This window comes from Nannobrachium achirus (assembly GCF_963921795.1).
Source record: "Nannobrachium achirus genome assembly, chromosome: 14".
NCBI classification, from domain to species: Eukaryota; Metazoa; Chordata; class Actinopteri; order Myctophiformes; family Myctophidae; genus Nannobrachium; species Nannobrachium achirus.
The window spans coordinates 7,667,547-7,689,012 of NC_137821.1; the positions used below are offsets into that span (position 1 = coordinate 7,667,547).

General features: G+C 42.7%; 1 protein-coding gene and 1 long non-coding RNA gene across 2 annotated transcripts in view; one reads left to right on the forward strand and one right to left on the reverse strand.

Annotated features, from left to right (window-relative positions):
- Nucleotides 1–2,982: 2,982 nt before the first annotated feature.
- On the reverse strand, nucleotides 2,983–4,628 carry LOC308298253. Its single transcript, XR_013962689.1, has 3 exons — nucleotides 4,412–4,628; nucleotides 3,798–3,880; nucleotides 2,983–3,119 (listed from the first exon to the last, which is right to left on the reverse strand). It is a non-coding gene; the product is annotated as an uncharacterized lncRNA (long non-coding RNA).
- Nucleotides 4,629–10,702: 6,074 nt separating this feature from the next.
- The window catches only part of slc1a1 (solute carrier family 1 member 1), a gene marked incomplete at both ends in the record, with an annotated part of 50,160 nt that continues 39,396 nt past the window's right edge, over nucleotides 10,703–21,466 (forward strand). Inside the window, one exon of the mRNA XM_080741354.1 lies at nucleotides 10,703–10,820. Within this exon, the coding sequence (XP_080597480.1) occupies nucleotides 10,703–10,820 (118 nt within the window). The remainder of the gene's footprint in view (nucleotides 10,821–21,466) is intronic.

The following is a 21,466-nucleotide window of genomic DNA, read 5'->3' on the forward strand; positions in this document are numbered from 1 at the left end:
CTTACATCAGTCAGTGCCAAATAAGGTAATAGGTTCTCAAACCTTTTTTTATTTATTTTCAAGAACTCCCATGAGAGTGTTACAACTAATATAACCCCCATAACTCAGAGAGAGGAGGCCTACAGATGAAAACCCACACAACTCATACAAATGAAAGCCCCACAACAGTGAGGGAGTACAAATGAAAAGCCATATACTCTGAGAGTGTACACAAATGTAACGGCCACAACTCAGAGTGTACAAATTAAACCCTCATAACTCTGAGAGTGTACACATCTAACCCACACAGTTTAACCCACATCTGAGAGTGTACAAATGAAAACCCACATAAGCAAGAAGGGCGTCCATCGCGCCTCTAGCCTGGTTTTAGCTGATGGTCCGGTGCATCTCAGGAGCGGGACTTGAATCTGTTGGAGGAAAGGCATTGGAGCAGGCACGGACCGTTTAAGCCTTTTTTAATTTCTTTACAGCAGGGGTGGGCAACTTTGATGGTGGTGAGGGCCACTATATTTCCACCTTCACTCCAGAGGGCCACATTTGTCATTTTAGTATTGCATACAAAAGAAGCAAAAATAGCAGATCTACAAGCTCAAAACGCATCGCGCTGCGATGCGTTTTGAGCTTGTAGATCGGCTATTTTGCTTCTTTTGAATTGGAATCCTGAATTACATTTGTTATTTCTTAACTCATTTTGCGCCGATCCCGAGAATACTCGTGAAAAGTACTCGAAAAGTACATGGTGCCGATCCCGAGTATACTCGTGAAAAGTAATATATTACTGTAACGGCGGGTATCCTACCGAGTACAATGGCGGAACCTCCCGAGTCCATCTCCGTCGCTGATTCATCATCATCACGGCTCCACGGGCACACAATAGTAATCCCATAACATTGAGGTGGACGGGGGATCTCATCTTTAATGTCCATTATCTCAAAACTACACTTTAGAAGCGAAGATGGAGGCAGATTGCTCGCTTATAAAGCACATGTTGGAAAGCACGGATCTGATCCAGCATGGCACCACGTAAACACGATCGCTTCCTGTGAATGACGCGATGACGTCAGAGCGGAAGTGTTCACGCTATGGACTTCTGGCCTTCAAAATAAGACAACACTAGTGAATGGGACCGGGGGGAGGCGCGCTGGACATGTTAACCCGTTAATTTCAGGAGCACAAAATGGGTTAATTGGAATCCTGAAATGTTACATTTTGATTTTATTTCACATTTAGTAATATACATGTTAACTTTATGAACCTAAATACAAATACATTGGACATAAAAAAAAAGATTTTAATACTGCTATACTAGTCATTAAGCTACTAAGATAGACTGACAGAATTAAAGCAGGTCATGTTTGGAATCGTAACAGCTGAAATCAATACTATATTCAGTATTCCGGTATTAACCTGCGGGCCGCATTAAGTGACGGTGGGGGCCACATATGGCCCCCGGGTCGCCAGTTGCCCATGTATGCTTTACAGGGTGCAGGCAAAAAGTGACGAAAACCCACACAACTCGGAGAGTACAAATTTAACCCCCATAACTCTCAGGGCTCTACTTTGATTGTCTTAAGTACCAGCTCTTATGCCTTACAGGCCTGTCCATAATGTCTCCGACCACCACACTATTCGTCGGAAAGGTCCGGTTCAACTACAAAATGACGTCACTCGCATCTTCTGAAAAGCATCATCCCCGAATTAGAGTTCGGAAAGCTGCATGTCGGAAATTCTGAACTCTCAGACAAAAGGTTTGGTGGTCGGAGACAGTATATGGACAGGCCTTTAAGTTAAGGCATAAGCGCTGGTACTATAAGACAATCAAAATAGAGAGTGTACAAAATGTAACCACCACGACTCTGAGAGTGTACAGACAGTACATGTTAATAAAAACCCACACAACTCTGAGAGAGTACAAATTAAACCCCCACCAAAAGAATCCTGCTGGCAGACTGCTAAAAGCCACGTCCATCCAGGACCCTCAGGGTCCTCTGGACCCAGGAGAGAGAGGGATCCATGCAGATCCGGCTACCGTTCAGTGTGACCACACTGTGAAAGGAACAAGAACATATACAGGGATATCGTCATCACTGAAAGGCAGAAACCTCGTATCTCCAAGTTTCAAATTTTTATGTTTTTTTCCCCCCGTAAAGTAAAGCCCTGCTTCATCATACAAGACTGTGGCGCAAAACTAGTGAAAATAGCTGATCTACAAGCACACAACACCTCGCGGTTGCGAGGCGTTGTGTGCTTGTAGATCTGCTATTTTCACTAGTTTAAATCAAATACAAGGTTTCCACACGACAACAACGATTATACAATCACTAGGTCAGGGGTTCTCAAACTTTTTTTTGCCTCGGAGTCACCCCTGTAAATAACTTTATCATCCACGGCACCCCTGAATACAATAGCATGTCATAGAACAGCATAAATACGTCAATATTTCCCCTCAAAGGACAACTTAGTTTTTTTTACAACAAGGGTTCATATTTTAGATAATGTGAGAATTAGAGAAAAGAATAGATGAGTGTTAAAATGTTTTCATTAACTGCTTTCTATTGATTTAGCCATTTTAATGACTTTGATTTCAGTGGGTGGGAGCATGCGTGCAAGTGGCTAAATATGTCTTTTTAGACCCAATAAGTCCATTCCCAAGATGCACCACAATCTTTCACGGGCAGATGTGACTTATGGGGGCAAGTAGTGTTAATGTAAAGAAATCGACAGCTTATTGTGTCTAAAAATACATATTTAGCCACTTGCACGCATGCCCCCAATGCCCCCATCCACTGAAATCAAATGAAAACATTTTAACACTCATCTTTTCTTTTCTCTAATTACACTCTAAAATATGAACCCTTGTTGTAAAAGAAAACAACGTTGTCCTTTAAAGTATATGTCAGGATACATCACTTACATGACTCCGGCCTTCGCGCACCTGCCATCAGTCATGGAATAAGACCTCAGCTTACTGATGTTCACTCTCTTGGGGAAGAATGCGGAACAGCATTCAGAGGGGTCCATGCCTCCTGCATTAAGGGCCATGGTTTCTGGATCTAGGCCCATGGCTGTTGTATCTGGGGCCATTACTACATCTGGGGCCATGGTTGCTGCATTTGCATCTGTTAATGAATAGAACAAAAAAATCAAACCAAGTTTGAAGTGAACAGTGGTTCACAAGCATTTCAGGCCGCGACCCCCCAAAACAATCATAAATTTGGGGACCCCCATCCTGACAAGCACTTGGGATCGTATAGGATTCGAGGCATTACATTTTTCTTTGAGTCGGTTCCACAGATAAACATTGTACAAATAGACAATCTACAAGCTCACAACGCCTTGCATTGCGAGGCGTTGTGAGCTTGTAGATCGGCTATTTTCATAAACACAAACACAAAAATATGGAGATAAAAGGTTTCTGCCTGACAGAATAAAAATAATACAACAATCTTTATTTGTCAGATACATTGCTGTAATTTGAAATGTGTCAGCCTGGGTGCCAGCCTGCTACGCTACGTTCCGTACATTTGTTTTTTTCACGTCACAAAGTGACAAAACAAATCCACAGAACGTAGCATTGCAGGCTGGCACCCCGGCTAGAAATGTGTTCTCCGCCTTTGACCCATCTCTTGACTTGAAGAAGTGAGCTAGTCCAACCCTTGATGCTGAGTGCCAAGCAGGGAGGCACTGGATCCTATTTTTCAGAGTCTTTGGTATGACCCGACCAGGGATCGAACCCTGACCTCCCAGTCTCGGGACGGACACTCTAACCACAAGGCCACTGAACTGGCAGTACTTACTGCCACAGTGCAGGAGCGCAGCTCCCAGAATGCAAAGCCAGAGAATATGAGCGGCACTCATGGTCATGCAGAAGAAAAAAGACCTGCAGAGATGAGACGGATGGTGGAAAAAGTACATGCATTCTTTACTTTAGTATAATAAAATAAGATAAGAAAATGTTATTGTCCATCAAACTTTGCATTAAAATGGAAATGTGTCTTTGGCACACAGGCAGTCAGTCAGTATACAACAATAAAACCAGAATACACAAATGCATTAAAAACTATATAAAACGCATCCCCATGACATAGCAACAGTGCAACAGTGATCAAGGCCTGTAGGGGTTGGAACTATTCAAACATTTTCTTATTTAAAATCTCCACTGCAGTTGGCACAATTGATGTCTTAAGTTATAACCCTACTTTTTTGCTAGATGTACTCTAAGCCTCCTGCCTGATGGTAACAGCTCAAATGAGGGGCGAAGAGGGTGTGTGAGCTTGTAGATCAGCTATTTCCAAATGACCCAAATGTATACAGAGCTGAAGTGGTTAATAGGCTAATAATCAAAATCTACAAAGTAACTAGCAACTAAGGTTTTCATATAATTATAGTGGAGTAAAAGTACGATATTTACCTCTGAGGTGTAGTGGAGTGGAAGAAAAAAGTGTTGAAAATACTCCAGTAAAGTAAAAGTGCCTCAAAGTACTGTACTTAAGTACAGTATTTAAGTAAATGTACTCAGTTACTTTGCACCACTGCAGATGAGACGGATGAATGTATTGTGAGGGACACTAAAATCAGCTCTCATTTATAGCCACGGCAGAAGCCAAATAAAGAGAGCGTGTTTTTTCGAGAGATTTGTGATGTTTTGTCAAGAGAGAGCAAAGTGCAGATGTTTTTGGTCAAGAGCAAAGTGCAGCTGCAGGAGCTGAGGAGGTGATAAGGTGCTGAGATCACATGGGTTTGATTGATTGATTGAGGACTTTATTAGAGGTTTACAGAGGAAAAGGTGTACAGTTTCATGACAGTGCAGCTGAGTTCACTGCTACAAAAGGACTAAAAGGACCAGTAAGACTCCCTAACCGGGAGATAAGCGACCGTCAGGTCGCATTCACAAACTTTAGAAGATAATCGTAGCCAATCAGGAGGGAATATGGGAAATGGAACAGATCCATGTTGATGACATGGCTGTAGAGATACTGTGTACCGCTTTGCGTGATTTTAGGCCAAATTCTGTAGGAGCAGTGTCCAAAGATGTGTTTTGCAAAAATCGGACTGATGGTGGCGCTAGAAGAGAAATGAGGGTGGAGGTTGTGATTTACCATCCAAGGAGTGTGTGATGTGCAAAGTTTGGCATCGATAGGGCCAACGGTGGCGGAGATATGAGTAGGGCAAAAGTGTGACGTGACTGACTGTAGTAGAACTACAAGCAGGTTATTTAATTTTGTATGCAGCGTTAAATGAGTATAATGTACCATAATTCTCTCTCTCCTTCAACAGTAGCCTAAACAAAGAGGAGACATAAGAGAGTGTTATTATGATTATGATTATAGGACTGAGTGACATATATCTGCTTAACCCAGAGTACAGTACATACTGTAGTGAATCACTTGAATCTTATCTGTGTAAACACTAAGCACATACTGATTCCCTTGAAAACCATGTCCGTCAACTACTTAATCAGACTGAACAGAACAGTGCTTCACAAACATTCCAGGCCGCTGGGGAGTGGGGGACGACAATTATTGTCACACATCCATATAAGTACAGATACAATTAAATGCTTGTGCCAGGAGCACTCTCAGCCTTATTACACAAAGACATGGTCACAGTGACCGACAGGAGTGTGGACCCACATACCATGCGGGCCACACAAGACAAGTCCCAACAACGACAATACCATACAGTGTAACAGTGTACAGTTTAAAAAATGCGTACAGTGCCCATGTTTACCTACATTTCACTTTCATCCCTTCGTTGAGCAACCTGACTGCCTGGGCAAAAAAACTATTAATGAAACGAGTGGTGTGCGATTTGATGCACTGGTAACGTTTTTTTTATGGGAGGAGTGAGAACAGGGAATGGGCGGGATGGCTGCTATCTTTCATGATGTTCGGAGTCTTTTTCGTGCTGCGTGTGGTATAGATTGTATGGAGTGTGGTATAGATTGTATGGAGTGTGGTATAGATTGTATGGAGTGTGGTATAGATTGTATGGAGTGTGGTATAGATTGTATGGAGTGTGGTATAGATTGTATGGAGCTGTGGCAATTCTGTGCCGATAATTTTAGCAGCTCTCTTCACAATCCTCTGCAGCTGTTTACAATATTGGACAGTCAAGTTACCAAACCACACTGTGATGCAACCTGTCAGAACACTTTCTATGGTGCAGCGATAGAAATTCACAAGAGCCTTGGTGCTCAAGCCAAATCTCTTGAGGCGCCTCAGAAAGTACAGTCGCTGCTGTGCTTTCTTAAGGATACCTTTGGTGTTTAGAGACCATGTGAGTGTGTTTGTGATGTGTACACCCAGGAATTTGAAGCTGTATATCTACAGATGAACCGTTGATGGATAAGGGACTGTGATTAACTTTAGACTTCCTAAAGTCAACAATGATTTCCTTAGTCTTACTGACATTTAGAGAGAGGTTGTTAAGCCCTTTGCACACAGGACAGTTGCGTTTTTTTTCGTTTGCGGCATGAATAAAACGCATTGGATTTGGTGTGCAAGGCTGTGCGGAATCGGCGCTGCGGATCCAAAAAGGAGTCATAAAAGGAGTGATGAGTTTTTTACCGCATGCGACAAGACGCACGAATCGAACTGGGTTCGATCGAGAAAAAAAACGCACGGCGGCAGGCACTCGTCGCACGGCTAATTCGGAGCCGGTGTGCATGAGGTCATAGAGAATCATTGTTTTCTTTTCAAAAAATTATATTGTCCGTTTTATCCGTGCGGTTAAACGCGCCTGTGTGCAAAGGGCTTTATTCTGGCACCATAGGGTTAGCTCTTCAATTTCCCTCCTATAGGCCCTCTCATCATCGTTGGATGTTAATCCTATCACAGTGGTGTCATCTGCGAACTTGATGATGGTATTTTTGCCACACCTGGCAACACAATCAAAGGTGAACAGACTGTACAACAGGGGACTGAGGCAGCAGCCCTGGGGCGCTACCAGTCTTGGTCAATATCTTAGATGAATGGTTATTTCCTATTCGCACAGATTAGATTATGGCCTGCCTGTCAAAAAGTCAAACAGCCAGTTACAGATACTACTGCCAAGACCAAGAACCCTAAGTTTCAACACCAGCTTAGATGGTACAATAGTGTTAAACGCAGAGCTATAATCAATAAACAGTAGTCTGACATCACCTGTCCTTGTCATGTGATACATGGTGATGTCATGTTGTTCTCTGCGCCAATCACTGTACTGAACCATCACCCATAGTTTAGAGGGAGTCTCTTAACCGGTGTTCACACCAAAGAAATACGCAGTCTAAGAGCACAGGAACACAATTCTGTGCGCCTCCAGTCCGCGACGGCTGTTGTTGATTGACAGTCACTCTGTCGGATCACTTCCTGTCATTTCCCAAGAGCTCACGCACGCACAATATTTGAATAAAGTCGGTTGAGATGGACTTCATTCAAATTAGATCTGTCCTTTGTCAGCGTGCGTTCAACGTGAATTATTCCGTATCGCGCCAGACGGGCTGCACGCAAGCCTCCATTGGAAATGAATGGGATGCGTGCGCTCACACACACACAACACGCGAATGGTCTGAACAAGGCTTTATAGGCCCATGTGAATGAAGGGGCAACTAAAAGACAGGGGGAGAGAGATGGAGCTTAGAGAGAGAGAGAGAGAGAGAGAGTGAGAGAGAGAGAGAGAGAGAGAGAGAGAGAGAGAGAGAGAGAGAGAGAGAGAGAGAGAGAGAGCTAGGTGGATGGGGAGGACACACACACACACACGTGCACATGCGTACACACACACACACACACACACACACACACACACACACACACACACACACTCAAGCTCTAATCTTTGGCCCGGCAGAGATAACCACAGGGCCAAACCGGAACTAGAACCAAGAAATTTCAAGAACCTGTGAAGTTCCCGGGACCAAGTTCTGCTTACGTTTCCATATAACCAGACCTAACCATATGGTAATATATAAATATAGAGGGCGGACCGTCCCCCAGCTATTCATTTCAATGCAAGTTGCTCTGTGGCGTTTTGAAGCACCCGGAAGAAGCTGAATCCAGGTGCATTGTGGGGGAATTGGCTCACCATTGTTGGCCAATTTCATGTCACGAACTCAAACTATTCTCCTTTTTGCACAAGGTAGTGCAATGCAAGATAGAGGGCGCCAGATCCCTTTGAGTCACACCCTACCACTACTTCCTGTTCATGAAAGAGCATTGATTCTAGTCATTTTCTCCATTAGATTTCTTTTCACTTTTTTCAACTTTCATTTCTTGGGAAAGGATGAGGCAGACAAATAAAATGTATTTTGACAAGTAATAAAAGTTGAAAAAAGTGAAAAGAAAAGAAAGCACTTTAATGGAGAAAACAACTAGAATCAATGCTCTGTGGATGAACAGGAAGTAGTGGTAGGGTGTGACTAAAAGGGATCTGGCGCCCTCTATCTTGCATTGCACTACTTTGTGCAAAAGGAAAATTGTCCATTGAACCCTATATGGCAGACCCCAGTGGCATGTCCACCCCGCCTGCAGTTCTAGCTTTGGCCAGTAGGGCCAAGGCTGTTTCATCGTTCTACCCTGGTTGTGGGGGCTTGGACCTAACCGGAAAGGTCCCAAAAAAGAGCAGCAGCCATGCTGGCCCCGCCCATATGGGTTCCCAGAACTCAAGTTTAGTTCTAACATCAAGAGCAGGACCTAAAAAAAGGTTCACAGGACCGTGTCTGAAAACGGGCCCTGCGCTATGGAAACAAAACCTGGAAAGTTCTGGTTCCACCTCCTAGTGGAAAAAGGAGCTTTAATATGTGATCAGGACAGCGTGTATCTATCAGTGTCTTGAGAGAGAGAGTGGTGTCACCGAGGGGAAGTAGGACTAAGTTACCAGGGCCCAAGGTGGAGGGGACTTAATTATGTTATTATACGTTATAGCTATTGAAAAATAGCCGTGAAAATGTGTGCAAATCTTTGAATATATGTATGTATTTTTTTAAGCGAACGTTTGAAACTCAAATTCTACTTCTTGGGGGGTCTCTGGAACCCCCAAGAAGATGAGATCGGGGTCTGTGGCCAAATAGGCTACATATCATTTTGGGCATCCTTCACATGAAAGAGTTTGAGCACCACTGACAGGTTTTTCAAAAAACCTTGGAAGGATTTGAAATATTCAAAGACTAGCACACATTTTCACGATTTTTCAATAATGGCAGATGCGAGCTTGTAGATCTGCTATTATTCAATACTACTAGCCCTTACCCGTTCAAAGATATGAGCTCCAAAATAATGTGCAGTGTGTGGGTTATGGGATGTGCACTGTGCATACAGTATATGAGGGATGGAAAGTAACTTTAACTGGTGCTTGCATGATAATATGTAGGAGCATCAATGTAAGAAATACCCGTTTCGTTTAATGCCCCCCCCCCCCCCCCCCCAGCCCGCCCGCCCACCCGCCTGCCTGCACACACACACACACACACACACACACACACACACACACACACACACACACACACACACACACACACACACACAGAGAGAGCTGGTAAAACATGTTGCCTCAAGCTAGATGCAGAATAGATGTGCCTCATGCTAGATGCAGAATAGATAGTAGATACACCATAAAAATGCTAATATACAGCATACGATTTGTGAAAGTGACAAACGGGCTTCACAGTTATGTTAGGTCTGTTCATATGCTAATGGTGATGCGATTTCAGATCAATTGCTCCAGCCACTGAGGAGAAACGCTGAGACAGACAGACAGACAGACAGACAGACATTCGCAAAATTATAGTATAGATAGTACCCAGGGCCCAGAATGTGGTGCGACACCCCTGATAACAGCCAACTGCTGCTGTCCATGGTGCTGAATGACACTTTTTGTTTCTTGTATACTGTCTTGCCTAAATTCTAAATATTGTATTTTTTTTTTTATTTTTTATTTTTTTTAATACAGACTTGCATGGATTTCTCAGGATTTCATCGTGGGTTTATAAACTATAAAGTGACATTCTTAACGCCGTTTGCGTGTAAACAGTTACGCTATAGTAGGCGCAGTGACGAATCTGCTCAACACGAGCAAACGCAACAGTCACAGTCCGTGTCACACAATTCCACAGGTCACCGTTTTCGCTGTAACAGCGGTTTTGGAGGAGCTGTCCCTCCCTCGATCCCTCCCTTTCTTGAGCGCACACACACATTTTATATTACACACACACACACACACACACACACACACACACACACACACACACACACACACACACACACACACACACACACACACAGTGCAGGGGAGCGTGTGTAAATGAACACACACACGCGCACGCACGCGCATAGGCGTTGGAAGCGGCTGACAGTGGCATCTCTCTCCCTCGCACGCACACACACACACACACACACACACACACACACACACACACACACACACACGGGTCGGTCGGGGCTGCAGTCAGTCAGTCAGACAGACAGACAGACAGACAGACAGACAGACAGACAGACAGACAGCGGCATTCATAGCCAACAGGAGAGGAGAGGAGAGGAGAGAAGAGAAGAGGAGTGTGTAGGAATATAGCAGCCTATATTAAAACACTAACGTTTATCCTCCTTTGTGGCCGCGGCGTGCCGTGCCGTGCCGAGCCGAGCCGAGCCGTGGTGCGTCTGAATTATTTCTAACAGAAACGGGGACATTAATTTAATACACGCATCGTCCTTTTATCATATCCATCACCATGGACCTGCTGGATAAGAAGGAACGTCGACGGGGATCAGGAGGATCAGGCGTGAACCTCAGGGGTTTGCTGAAGAAGAACTGGCTGCTGATCGCTACGGTCATCTCTGTGCTGTTAGGTAGGTCCTACCAAACCTCCATCCAAATACAGACACCCAGCACCCTCTAGATCCCTCCATCCACCCCATTGTCTGACTGTCTAGACCGGTGGTCCTCAACCTTTTCAGGCCGCGACCCCCCCAAAATAATCATATTTTAGCTGCGGACCCCCCCACCCCCCCCCCCCAACCTGACGAGTTGAGGCATTGCATTTTGTATAACATGGTTATATTGTGAAAATATAGCAGATCTACGTGCTCATCATGTAGATCGGCTATTTTCACAATGTCTGCCTCTAATATTTGACAATTTGGCCTTTGATTGATTGATTGAAGGCTTTATTAGAAGTTTGCATAGGAAAATGTACAGATTCATGACGGTACAGTTCACTGGTACAAGGTCTACTAAAAGGAGATCCATGAAAAGACTAAGCTTATTTCAACAGGAAACCATTTAAGTATCTCATATAACATTGAATGACAGACAAATAGAACACAGTACTATGCAGTAGACATGTAAAGAAAAAAAGAAAGAAAAAGAAAACAGTAGGTCTATACAATCAGTAAGTACAGTATATACAATATATACAAGGAAGGGGCAGGTAACAGTAAGTCTAAACAATCAGTATGTACAGTATATACAAGGAAGGGGCAGGGAGGGTAAGGCCAATGTTTAATTTGTCATTTTAGAGGTTGCACTTAAATTGTCACTTAAAATGTGCATATTAGGCTATACCCTCTATACACTTAAACCTTGTGTTGTTTTGTTTACTGTTGAGTGAGAAAACAATTAATGTTACGAATTATAAGCTAATCATCTGGGGACCTCCCCGAAATCATTTGGGGACCCTGACCCACAGGTTGAGAAACAGTGGTCTAGAGATACGTCTGCTTAATTATATTTCGACAAAGAGGTTTTGCGTATAGGGAGAAGTATTGACGGTTCAAGTGGTTAAATATCTGAAAACACACATTTGACATCGATCCAAAATACACCATTTGTGCTGTCAAACGATGAAACGATATGGAATCTATATATGACAAGGTTGTGGGGGTCCCTGCTTCATCTCTCTCTCTCTCAACTAAGGGGTCCTTGGCCTGAAAACGGTGAAGACCCTATAGTCTAGAGATATGTCTGGTTATGATGGTTATCTATCTGCTTGTATATATCGTTATGGATCACACCATATCTTCATCCTACCTGGTAAATAGGCATAAAACCCCAAAGCTGTTGTACACAGTGGCTGTATAAGCTATTTGCAGGGGCGTCACAAGGGGGTGGGACTGAGTTACTAGGGCCCAAGGTGGAGGGGCCTTAACTAGTTTATATTTAGCTATTGAAAAATAGAAGATATACAAGCTCACAGCGCGGCACCGAGTGCGATCTTTGAATCGGCCTATAGGCTATATATTTTTTTAAGCGAACATTTGTAACTCAAATTTTGGGGTCCCTGGAACTAAATACTTTGAGATGGGATTCCGTGGCCAAATACATATAATTTTGGGGGTCCTTCACATGAAAAAGTTTGAGCACCACTGACATAGAAGGTTTTTCAAAAAACCTTAGAAGGATTTTCACGATTTAAAAAAAAAGAAATAGCAGATCTACAAGCTCGAGTGCCGCGCTGTGAGCTTGTATATCTGCTATTTTTCAATGGTTAAAGCACAACATGTGAGTGAATCCTTGTACTCATGCAGGGCCCAGAATGGTGGTGCGACGTCCCTGATTCTCAGGCCATCTCTCTCTGCTGTTAACTGCCTGCTGCTCTGTAGCATGGCTGAAGACCCATAAATCAACCTCTCTGCTGGGGCTTGTTGCTTGCAGGCTCATGGGAGAGGCAGGGTGTTTTGGGGGGGCGTTTTGTGTGTGTGTGTGTGTGTGTGTGTGTGTGTGTGTGTGTGTGTGTGTGTGTGTGTGTGTGTGTGTGTGTGTGTGTGTGTGGGAGGGGGGTCTCTGGATTTGCAGAAAATGTCTCGTTTAATTATAGATGTGAATCTATGTGTTTGTGCCATAATGCACATTATTAAAGTGTGATTGTATAAGTGTGAGCCGTGTGTGTGTGTGTGTGTGTGTGTGTGTGTGTGTGTGTGTGTGTGTGTGTGTGTGTGTGTGTGTGCGTGTGTGTGTGTGTGTGTGTGTGTGTGTGTGTGTGTGTGTGTGTGTGAGACTAGGGGTGGCCGATATGGTGATAAATATCGTTGAGACGATACAATGTCTCCACGATATGCCTTTTCAGAGATATCGTATATATCGTGATACAATGATGTAGCCATATAAAAAATCTGCAAAACTTGCATTTTGGTCTAAATCAGTACTTTTCAAACAACAATGTCATGGTCTCCCCTTAACTCTGACAGTGATACAAAATGAAACCAAATGGACCCATTTGTATACTGTCAGAGTTACATACTGGTAATGGTCAACTTACAGTTTATAGTTTAAGCATTTAGCAGATGCTAAATGCCTAAAGATTTCCCTTTAGGCCTAAAGATTCCACTAGAGATTTGTGTTACCTTGTAGGTGGTTGAGTAACTTGAATAATAACCATAAAAACCAACGTGAAAAAGAATCGTGATAAGATCGTGTATCGCGATACAGCTTGGAAAAAATATCGTGATATTGTATTTTTCCATATCGCCCACCCCTATGTGACTGTGTCTTTCTCTCTCTCTCTCTCTCTCTCTCTCTCTCTCTCTCTCTCTCTCTCTCTCTCTCTCTCTCTCCACAGTCAGTGCCTGTGGCTCTGTCTCAGTCTCAGTCAAACGTGACTAGACTCAAGCTCTTGCACCCTAGAATCCTCCAGCAGTGTTCCTATTAATTCTGAGTAGGGATGGTCCGATCAGGTTTTTTGGAACCGATCACCGAGCACCGATCACAAAAGTTTGATCACCCGATACCGATCAATCACCGATCCGATCAAGTTATTATTTATATATTATTTATATTTTCTAAATGTTAATGTTTTAACTTTAATTAATTAATTCACTCATGAATTCATTTATATATTTGCCTTATAGTTATTTACCAGCATTACTATGTATTTATTATCATAGCAGTAACTAATTATTCCTTCAGCAATGTGGAAATCAATACCCCAAAATGGCCTCAAGTGGGCATACTGAACGTCTGGTTGATCGGATGCACCGATCGGATCGGATCGGTGAATTTACCTTTTGATCTAAACCACAGATTATCGCTGATCACGCTTTGATCGGCCCGATCCGATCCATTGCCGATTGATCGGTAACATCTCTAATTCTGAGTGAGCAAAATGGTAGAAAATGCTACCATTTAGCTCACTCTCAGAGTTATATTTGTCTACCTGTGGTGCATGAGCTTGTAGTATTGGTCTCTGCAAAATGATTTAGAAACTGATTTAGTAATAGTCTTTTGAATAGCACAGCATTTAGTTTTCGTCCTATTTTAGTAATCTGACATTGTTTAGTCTTAGTCTTATTCATAGTCGACAAAATACCAAGAATCTTTTTGTCTTAAGCTGGTTGCACACTGCACTGCGTGTTTTTGTTGCGTTTTGGAAATCCGAAATCCAAAAGCCAGGGAGAGAGAGAGGAAAGAGAGAGAGAGCAAGGGACTCGGTGCAACAGCTGCGAAAATCTGAAAAAAAAATCAACCCTGGTCTGAAAATAAATACGACACGGGTAGCAGTGTGCAAACGTGATTGACATAACGTGAGGTTGATTTTTTTATTCACGTGCTCCGAAATTCACTCCGATATACGGCCCGAAAAACGCAGCAGTGTGCAAAGACCTTCAGTCAACAAAATGAACGCCGGCAGCAAATTCTGATTTAATCTTAGTCTTTGAATAACACTGACACCATTTAGTTTTAGTCCTATTTTAGTCATCTGAAATTGTTTAGTCTTAGTCGGCTAAATATCAAAATCGTAGTCCTTTTAGTCTTAGTCTTAGTCGACAAAATGAACACTGGCAGCGAATTCTGATTTAGTCTTATAGTTTTTGAATAACACACCATTTAGTTTTAGTCCTATTTTAGTCTTTAGTCTTAGTCTAGTCTCAGTCAGTCGACTAAATATCAGTCTTTTATTCTTAGTCTTAGTTTAAGCCACTATATTTTAAAGCTATCAATACACTAGGCTTAATAGAGATGAATGAATGAAAATAGATTGGATCAATATTACCGATTGATTCTTTTCTTGTGTGAAAGGGCAGGTTTTGTTTGAACAGGCGTGGAACTAAAAGGTGATTGCGTCTGTAATTTAGGTTGTCCTGAGTTTCCTGTTATCCACAAGGAGAGTGTTACATATTGACCAAACCTCAGCGTTTATTGTAGCTTTATATGAAGCCAACGGTTGTGTTTGTCTTGTGCACAGGGGCGTCACAAGGGGTAGGAAAGTGGGACTGAGTTACTGGGGCCCAAGGTGGAGGAGGGGCCCTAATAACTTTATCTATTGAAAAATAGCAGATATACAAGCTCACAGCGCGGCACCGAGTGCCGCGCTGCGAGCTTGTAGATCTGCTATTTTTGAAAAGTTGTGAAAATGTGTGAAAATCTTTGAATATACTGTATGTATTTTTTAAGCGAACATTTCTAACTCAAATTCTGCTTCTGGGGGTCCCTGGAACTAAATATTTTGAGATCGGGGTCCGTGGCCAAATACATATCATCTTGGGGGTCCTTGACATAGGTTTCTTGCACACATTTTCACGATTTTTCAAAAATAGCAGATATACAAGCTCGCAGCGCGGCACCGAGTGCCGCGCTGCGAGCTTGTATATCTGCTATTTTTCAATAGTTAACATTCGTGGGGGGCCCGCAGTGAATCCTTGTACCCAGGGCCCAGAATTTGGTGTGACGCCCCTGCTTGTGCAAGACAGTGGCTGTGAGGGAACAACAGCACAATAAAACAAATGACATTTACAGGAATTGGATTTTGTCCCCTTGTCCCCAAACACACTCAACACCTGACTGACTGACACACACACACACACACACACACACACACACACACACACACACACACACACACACACACACACACACACACACACACACACACACACACACACACACACACACACTCAACACCTGACTGACTGACACACACACACACACACACACACACACACACACACACACACACACACACACACACACACACTCAACACCTGACTGACTGACACACACACACACACACACACACACACACACACACACACACACACACACACACACACACACACACACTCAACACCTGACTGACTGACACACACACACACACACACACACACACACACACACACACACACACACACACACACACACACACACACACACACACACACACACACTCAACACCTGACTGACTGACACACACACACACACACACACACACACACACACACACACACACACACACACACACACACACACACACACACACTCAACACCTGACTGACACACACAGTCGCGCACGAATGCACACACGCAGAGCTGACAATAAAACATGGCATTTAGGGAAAAGAGACATAAATAAAGCATGGTAGAAATAAGTAGGCTACAAAGTGAAAAAACACTATGGGACAATTACATAGTGAGGAACAAAATAAAGGAGAAAAAAAGGTATAGTAATAATCAGGCCTGGAATTTCATCATTTTAGGGGCAAGGCCACTTGGCCTTTGGTGTTGTCCATTTTTTGAGGGCACAAAGGCCAAATGCCAGGGCAGGAAGGCCATCAAATATTCATAAGATGTTAGTAAATTGAAAGAATTCGTTGAATCTAAGGGTTAGGGATGATAACCTAATCTGCAGTGAAATAGATAAATGATGGTATTTACAATCTGATCCATGCTCAGCCCTGCGCCAATCAAAGTCAATGGATTGGTTTAAAGATGGGGACTCAGGGAGTTAATATTTCAGAAAAAAAGACACCGGTGTCTACTGTCTACATATTGACAATAAAGAGACAGAAGAGAAAGTGGTACAGTCAGCTGGGGCATTAAGGCCACTGTGGCCTCAGGTCATGCCATTGGTTTGAGGGGCACAAGGCCAAACTGAGGGGCAACGGCGGCCATGGCCTTCATGAAATTCCTGCCCTGGTAATAGTGTTTATTTGATTGCTGTTTTAGGGTCAGGGCAAATGTATTTGTGTAGCTACACATTTTCAGCAACAAGGCAATTCAAAGAGCTTTAAAACATTTAAACCTTTAACTATTGAAAAATAGCAGACCTACAAGCTCACAGCGCAGCAACGAGTGCCGCGCTGTGAGCTTGTATATCTGCTAACATTTTGTGCAAATCTTTGAATATACATTTTTCAAAGCAAACTTTTGCAACTCAATTCTCTGCTTCTGGGGGGGGGGGTTCCTGGAACAACATGTTTTGAGATGGGGGGATCTGATATATGGGTCGGGCTCTAGTTCCAGATATGTCCTTGTGCTTCTCCACATTTAGCTGTGGTTCTTCTGGGTTCAGGAAGCAGAACCTGATGTCCCAGAAGACCCGGGAGAGGTCAGGGTAATCCTGGACGGTTCGCAGGATTATTTATTTTTAATGTCTCTGGCTTACTTTGATATTCCCTCATGTGTAGCAGGTGTTTCAACAGAGCATTGATCGTCTGTGTCTGTGCCCAAAACGGAGAACGTCATCACGTTGCTTCATGCTTTAATTGCTTTATGTAAGGGTTGTAAACCCTGCAAGCCAAATGACCTCATGATGTTATGATAACGGTGACGTTCAGTACTAGACCAAATCACAGCCCATATGGGGATGATCTTGACGTCATTACCAGGACGTCATATGGACTATTGCAGGGATCCCCAATTAGTTTTCCCCAAGGGCCCGAATTATGTCTAGGATACCAAGCCAAGGGCCACAACATTGCAGGGGGCGACGGTGGCGTTCCCGCTACTCCAGTGACAGTTCAGATATCGTCGTTGTCGGGTGAAAATCTTGTATGTCCAAAACCGTTTGTTTTGCATTTATCATTTTAAAAATGATTTAAACTAGTGAAAACAGCCGATCTACAAGCACACAACGCGATGCGAGGCGTTGTGTGCTTGTAGATCTGCTGTTTTCACTACTTTTGTGCGACGGCCTTGTTATGATGAAGCAGGGCTTTACTTTGCGAAAGAACATAGAAAAATGTGGATGTTTCCATCTGACAACGACGAATTACTAGTGTTGTTGCTGCTCTTATACCACCATTATTACTGGGGTTGGTGGGGGCCAGACAGTAGCCCCCCGCGGGCTGCCTATTGGGAAACCTTGGACTATAGGATCAATATTGTTATCGTTTGTAATGTTAGTTGAAATATGAGCATGTAAGGTTATATTCTGGGACATATCTGACTAGTTATGATATTTATCTGGCTCCGATCGGACCCTCTCTGATTAATCCAGGACGTCCGTTTTCGCGGGCAGGATTTATGTTGGTTGAAATCAGGTGATATTCTAGGCTAGATAGATAGATAGATACCTTTATTATCCCACGGGGGAAATTCAGTTGCCCAGAGGCAGCACAGCAGTTAAGGTTACAAGTTACAGAGAAGTAAGAAAAAGAAAAAGAGTAGCCTACTGTAGTATACAGTCCAAAGAGCAAGCACAAAAAAAGATAAATAAAACATAAAGTGTTGAAAGCAATTGCAAAAAAAAGAAGAATATATATGTCACGGTTAGATAGAGAAACAGTCAGATCGAGAAACGGAGCGCTCGTCGTGCAGCGCGGGGCGGAACAAGCGGTCGCTTGGAGCCACAACAACGGAGCGTCGGCAGGAATTATAACGCCTCACCCCACGGAGGTTCGGGTTAGGGTTAGGGTTAGGGTTAGGCATAGTTTTACTGAGGTTAAGGTTAGGGTTAGGGTTAGAGTAAGGCATAGTAAGCTAATGGCTAAAACACTGCCGAGCTAGACTAGTAAATAAAGAAAGAGAGTCGCAAACGAGTGACGTCAGCGCCTATACTAGTGAATGGCTGTTGTCCATGCTGTTGTCGCCATTTGGTGGTGATTGGTGTGTGGTGAACTACAAAACGAGCGCTCTTACCACAATCTCACTGAGTTACCCAAACTCCCTGTAACATATACATAAAGTGACCACCAAACATTCAAAGCTATTGCAAAAAATAAAAAAAATAAAAAAGAAGAATACATACATAAAGTGACCACGAAACATTCAACGCTCATAAGTGACACGTCACACACACAAAAAAACTGTACTCAAGCATAACTTAACAAACAGTGCCAAACAAAAGATCTGTGACTAGTGATGGTTTGACTTGATCTGGCCCCAATGGAGACGTCACTGATTGGTCCAGGTCCTGATAGTGCTTGCTGGGAACACCGACTCAAGAATGTAAACATTGACTCAACACTTATCGTGTCCTTTCTTGCCCCCACTTTATGATAGACACTCTTCACTAATCATTATGTTTTACATCCGCGGTGAAACATGTTGAGGTATTTACAATTTTCTTTACTTCTGCTTCTACTCCACTAATTACATCTCAGAGGCAAATATTACTCCACAACAACAATTATTATTATTTTGTCTAGTTCAGGGGTCTTCAACGTTTTCAGGCCAAGGACCCCTTAGTGGAGAGAGAGATGAAGCAGGGACCCCCACAACCTTATCATAGATCCATATAGTTTCATTGTTTGACAGCACAATCATCAGTGTATTTTGGATTCATGTCAATTCGTGTTTTCAGATATTTAACCACTTGAACTGTCAATACTTAATAAACTTGACCTTTCACTCTGTACTTAGTCTGCTCTTTTTCCCCTCTACACCAAAGCTCTTTGCCAAAAATAGCCGATCTACAAGCTCACAACGCCTCGCAGCGCGAGGCGTTGTGAGCTTGTAGATCGGCTATTTTTGGCAAAAGTTCCCATAATATGGACACTAGAGTTCAAGTGGTTAATGTAAAAAAGAAGAAAAAATAGTTTCTATCACTCAAAGACTTCGAGGACCCCCTGTAGTAACTCTGGGAGTCTAGGGACCCCCTATGGATCCCCAGACCAGTACATGACAAACTTGAGAAGTACGTGGGACGTTTGCATAATGAGAACCTTTACTTTTGGTACTAGTAAGTATATTTTGATGTTGATACTTAGGGGCCAGGGCATGGTCACATTGCACCTTTATTCTACCTATGAGGGCAGATTCTGTTTTTTTTGGCAGAAATCCACAAATGGCAGCTCCATTACCATTGAAATGCATTGGTGGAATCCACCCTCATACTGTAGGTGGAATAAAAGTGCCGTGTGGCTTACTCAAGTACATTTTTAACACCGAACTTGATACTTTTACTTAAAGGATAACTTTGTTTTTTTACAACAAGGGTTCATATTTTAGATTGTAGAGAAAAGAAAAAGTGAGTGTTAAAATGTTTTCATTTGCTTTGTTCTATTGTTTTATCGTGTTTACCGTGCTAAAATGTGGGGCATGCGTACACATGGGGGCATGCGTACAAGTGGCTAAATATGTCTTTTTAGACACAATAAGCCAGCCGTTTCTTTATTGCTATTAACAGTAACACTTCTAGCCCCCATAAGTCACATCCAACCAAGAAAGGTCGCGTTGTATCTTGGGAATGCGCTTATTCTGTGTAAAATGACATATTGAGACACTTGTACGCATGCCCCCAACCACTGAAATAAGAATCTCTAAAACAATAGAAAGAAGTAAATTAAATAATTTTAACACTCATCTTTAATATTCTTTAATTACAATCTAAAATATGAACCCTTGTTGTAAAAAACTAAAGTTGTCCTTTAAGTAAAACATTTCAGTACTTCTTCCACCACTGTTTAACACCATATATGGTCATTCAGGAAAGAAGTAGTCTATGTCTCGTGCAAGCCTGCAAGGTGAACTGGCGCAGTTAAAATAACTGGCTGCAGTTTGGCTATTCAAAAATATAGCTGATCTGCAAGCTCACAATGGGTCACAATGCACATCCTGTGGGATATTGTTTTACACTTTTTTTGTAAAAAATCTCTTGTGGCGGTCCCTGCCACAAAACCGATAAAGATGGGGGTCTGCTGAATACATCCATTTGGGGGTCCTTGACATGAAATGTATTCTAAGAACCATTGAACCCAGAATATCATAGTTCAGAGTTCTTACCACCTCAGAGAGGCTGTCCAACAGTTCTTCTTTTGTACATTAATGCCCTAATTGATCAGACTATAGCGTCACACAAGAGCTTCAAAAGTAGCAGATCTACAAGCCCTAAATGCGGCGTGAAAGCGACACATTTCGAGCTTGTAGATCTGCATTTGAAGAGCCGTTGTCCTGAAAAGTAACAGTTTTGGACATCCTAAATGATGCACTTCCACACTTTTTTGCACTTTTACTGTGATCACATTGCTCACTCTTCAGTTCACTAATGATTGTGGTCACGATCATACAAGAAAGTACAGTATCTATTACAGTAAGGATGATTCATAATGGCTTCTGTTGGCCAAACCGCTCAAGCAACTCTATGAATCAGCAGCCTACTGAACCATAACAACATACCAAGGCTTGTCAACAACATTGTCTCTGATGATCCCAGCCATGTTCTGAGCTGTGAATATGAACTGTTTTTACCGACAAAAGCTTTAACCTTTTTACAAAAAGAATATCACTTACTTAAAGTTGTACTATGTAACTTTTTTTATAAAACAAATCTTAAAATTGTCCT